This window comes from Myotis davidii, unplaced genomic scaffold (genome assembly GCF_000327345.1).
Source record: "Myotis davidii unplaced genomic scaffold, ASM32734v1 scaffold233, whole genome shotgun sequence".
Taxonomy (NCBI): Eukaryota; Metazoa; Chordata; class Mammalia; order Chiroptera; family Vespertilionidae; genus Myotis; species Myotis davidii.
This window is the reverse complement of record NW_006285917.1, coordinates 2,052,286-2,056,443: the sequence shown is the minus strand read 5'-3', so window position 1 is coordinate 2,056,443 and position 4,158 is coordinate 2,052,286. Positions and strand designations below refer to the sequence as shown.

At 49.9% G+C, this 4,158-nt stretch overlaps 1 protein-coding gene across 1 annotated transcript in view; it reads right to left on the bottom strand.

Moving 5' to 3' along the window:
• The window catches only part of LOC102760614 (keratin, type II cytoskeletal 75), a 10,766-nt gene extending 7,285 nt beyond the window's left edge, over positions 1-3,481 (bottom strand). Inside the window, exons 1-4 of the mRNA XM_006757042.2 lie at positions 2,939-3,481; positions 2,151-2,365; positions 698-758; positions 253-348 (exon numbers count right to left, since the gene is read on the bottom strand). Of these exons, the coding sequence (XP_006757105.1) occupies positions 253-348; positions 698-758; positions 2,151-2,365; positions 2,939-3,424 (858 nt within the window). The 5' untranslated portion in view covers positions 3,425-3,481. The remainder of the gene's footprint in view (positions 1-252; positions 349-697; positions 759-2,150; positions 2,366-2,938) is intronic.
• Between the last annotated feature and the right edge of the window lie 677 nt (positions 3,482-4,158).

Genomic DNA, 4,158 nt, shown 5'->3' with positions numbered 1-4,158 from the left:
CTGGGATTCGAGAATCAGAACTCTTTCCTCAATATGCTCTGGGGCAGGAGCATAAGCCCCACAGCTGGGGTAGGCTTTAGTGTGGCAAGATTTCAAGCAGTTCTCCTGGGTCTCCTGACCTTCCAAACCCTAGTTTGGAGCACCTGGAGCACAATGGCGGGTGGGGCCACTATGGGTATGATGCTCTCTGAGGCACCCCTTTCTTTCCAGAGGCCAGACCTAGGAGGGATAAACACATCTGCAGGCTCTTACTTCCTCATAGAGCATCCGTAAGAAGTTGATCTCGTCGGTCAGACAGCTGACCTTGGCCTCCAGCTCCACCTTGTTCATGTAGGCAGCATCCACATCCTGGAACAACAGCACAGGGTGCTCCTCTGAGACCCCAGCCACAAGCAGCAAGTCCCAGAGAAGATGAGCAGACTCCTCGCTGGCCTTTCTAGGTTGGATTTTAGCAAACTCTGCATCTGGGGTTGGGGGGTGAGGGTGGGGCAAGAACTAGAGGTTTGAGTTCCCTGGGCTAACAAAACCCTAAGCAGGGGCAGTGGGGCATAAATACAGAGGGAGCATTTTGGCAGGTTTGAACTCTCCAAATATTCTCCAGGTCATGTGACATTTCTTGAGTGGGCCAAGGGTTGGGTCGCCCCACACTCCAAGATTCAATTTTGAATCTTCTCCTTTGAAAGACATTTCCACCCACCTTCTTCAGGGCCACAAACTCATTCTCAGCAGCAGTGCGCTTGTTAATTTCGTCCTCATACCTGTGAGCAGAGGAAGGGGGTGTGCTATTGAACAAGGCTTTGATGGAGTTCTTCCCAGGCTGAGGAGGAGGGTGCTGGTGCAACAAGAGTTAAGAGACCTCAAATCCCCTCCAGCTCTTCTGCTCGCCTGTGCCCTGTGCGTGACTTTGGGTGATTTACTTAACCTCTACTTCTCCTATAAAAGGAGAATAATTTCTTCTGTTAGAAGGTTACCTGACCCTCCCCCCCATTCTTCTTTCTTTTGTAAGACTAGAAGGTGAGCATGGAACTTACGGAAATAGAAATATGTATTTATGCAACTCTATCTTCTTAGAGATGTACAATTCGAATTTAAAAAATTTTGTTGCCTCTGCTAGGCTGGCATTGCTCAGTGGTTGAGCATCAACCTATGAACGAAGAGGTTACAATTTGATTCCCGGTCAGGGCACATGCCTGGTTTGTGGACTTGACCCCCAGTGTGGGGTGTGCAGGAAGCAGCCAATCAGTGATTCTCTCTCACCATTGATGTTTCTATCTCTCTCTCCCTCTCTTGTCCTCTCTGAAATCAATAAAAATATATTAAGAAAAATTTTTTGCTGCCCCAAGCGCCTGCTGTAAACTTTGTTCAGGACAGTGTTCCTGGTACATTTGGGTATATTTTCACTGAATCTCAGGGCAGCTGTTTGAGCAGTATGCTTTTAGCAAGAAGTGTAGCTCTAACTCAGAAACCAAGGGTAAGGCAGCTAAAGGGTCAGTGAGGACTACCTCTTCCCCCTGGATACCTCACCAACTGTGGCCTGGGTGATCGCCAGTCAAATTTAGCCTTCTGAGGACAGTGGTTCTCAACCTTCTGGCCCTTTAAATACAGTTCCTCATGTTGTGACCCAATCATAAAATTATTTTCGTTGCTACTTCATAACTGTAATGTTCCTACTGTTATGAATCGTAATGTAAATATCTAATATGCAGGATGGTCTTAGGCGACCCCTATGAAAGGGTGATTTGACCACGAAAGGGGTCGCGACCCACAGGTTGAGAACCACTGCCCGAGGTGGCCCAGGTTACCTCATTTTACTCTAGTGTGCATCCTGGGAAATGCAAGCCATCTTAACAATAGAGCCCGTGCCCAGTGGAGTTAAATCACATGCTCACCTTGAAATAATATTATGCTTTCCAGAGTAACAATATTCTGTTAGGTGATATAGATACCCCTTTGTAGTTGTGTAGACAGGGAAGAATAGGCTTCTTATAAATAGTGATACATGGGATGGGGGTACCTCTGCCACCTCCCACCATGCTGTCTTCATCTTATGGGATAATGACTGCAAGTTCCAAACCTCCCAGCTGATACTCGCATTTGCTCTTTTGCACCCAGAGATGACTACGTGGACCAGAAGCCCATCTCCCACCTACCTGACTTTGAAATCTTCTACGACGTCCTGCATGTTCCTCAGCTCAGCGTCCAGCCTGCCCCTCTCACTGGTGACGCTGTCCAGCTGCCGGCGGAGGTCATTGAGGTAGGCATCAAAGAAGGGCTCCAGGTTCTGCCTCACTGTCTTAGTTCCCTGCTCTTGCAGGAGGCTCCACTTGGTTTCCAGGACCTTGTTCTGCTGCTCCAGGAAGCGCACCTACAATGGGAAAGAAGAGAATGAAATCCTGAGAAACTGGGGAGACTTGAGAAATTAGTTGGAGCCAGATACTCCAATTAATGAGGGAAAGAAGAAAAGTATACTTCTCACAAGACACCCATACACCAACTATTTAATTGACAACTCCAAGTCAAGATGAGAAAGCCCTTGAAGCTACCGCACAGTGCTCAGGGGCTTCCATAGAACTAGTATAGTGGGGCTTGGAGCCTTTATGGGGAGCCTCTATTCTTGGGTTGACAGTCTCGACAAAGCCTGCTCTGGGTTAGGTTAGTTGGCTTAGTGGAAACTCCTCCTGCAAAGAACAACTTAACCTTCCTGGTGTTGACTGAACCAGCCCACATCGCTCCCAAGCAGGATACAGAGAAATTTTCACAAGGTCCCTTGGAGCAAGCTGGTCCCACTTGTAAATATCTCACCCCACTGGAAGGCACCTGCTAATCAGATGTGCTTAGCAGGGAGGTTGTTGCGTTGCTGCTTCTCCTCTGATCCAGGGGCCACTCCAAGAGGTCCTGCCAGCCCAACCCAATGGAGCAGAAGCAGCTCCTGGCTCACCTTGTCGATGAAGGAGGCAAACTTGTTGTTGAGGGTCTTGATTTGCTCTCGCTCCTCTTTCCGCACTCGCTGGATGGTGGGGTCGATTTGCAGGTTGAGGGGAGTCAGGAGACTGTGGTTGACGGTGACTTCTTGGATGCCTCCAGGGGGGCAGACAGGGAAGCCAGAACTCCCATAGCCCCCGCCCACTCCACCTCCATAGCCAAAGCCACTGCTGACCCCAAACCCACTGCTTGCCCTACCACCAAAGCCACTTCTGAAGTTGTTGCCACTCCCACTGATGGAGACCCGCTTGGTCCCCCCTAGGTTGTAGAGGCTGCGGCTTCCAAAGCTGGCCCCTGGACCACTGATTCTTCCCAGCCCTCCACTGCCCCCTGTGGTGCGGGCCAGAGAGGCTGAGCTGAAGCGAGGGCGCCCGGAGGCTGAGGTGGTGCTGAAGCCCCTGCGGCTGCCGGTCTGAAAAGTGATGGTGGACTGCCTGGACATGGCTGCTGAGAAAGGGGGGCAAGAGGAGCTCCTGGCGCAGATGTGTATGAAGGGGGATAGAGAAGACAGGGTATCTGGGGAGCCCCAGGCCCCATGGCTTTTATGGGCCTCTGGGAGGGGCGGGGCAGTGCTGATCAAGGCCTCTGATGGCATCTCTTAGGCATTTGCCAGCCCTGAGCTCACACTCAGCTCCTCTCTGGAAATGGTGTAGGAGCCACTGGTTGGTTCCCTGGCATGCCTCCCCCATGTGCAAAATCCTTTCCAGTCGCAACTTGATCAGCAAGTGAATAAGAAGCACATTAATTGCTTTCAGTCATGTCCTAATCATGCATCTGATAATGGACTCAAAAAACACTGCCTCATTTCTAAACCGCTTTCTTAGGCCTGGGACCGACTCTCTCCTGTCCAAACATCTTGTGTCATTACAAGTGACTGCGATTTATTGTTTCCTGTTCCTTCTTATCCCTTAGCTGTGCTTCCCACCCCTGAGCATTTTCTCAGCTATTATTGCTCAGTGTTCTGCCTCCCACCAAGCTGTCTCTCCAGATCTTGAAAATCCTGCTCTAACTTCATCTTTCTCAGGAATCCACTGAGTTTTGATTGCCCCTTTATTTTACTCTTAAGCTTCCATCTCTATTGTTCAGGTCACAGGAAACTCTGGAGCACGAATGTGCACGTGCATGTATGTCCTGTCTATTCCAATGTGACGTGACTAAAGACCAGGCCCTCTGTCT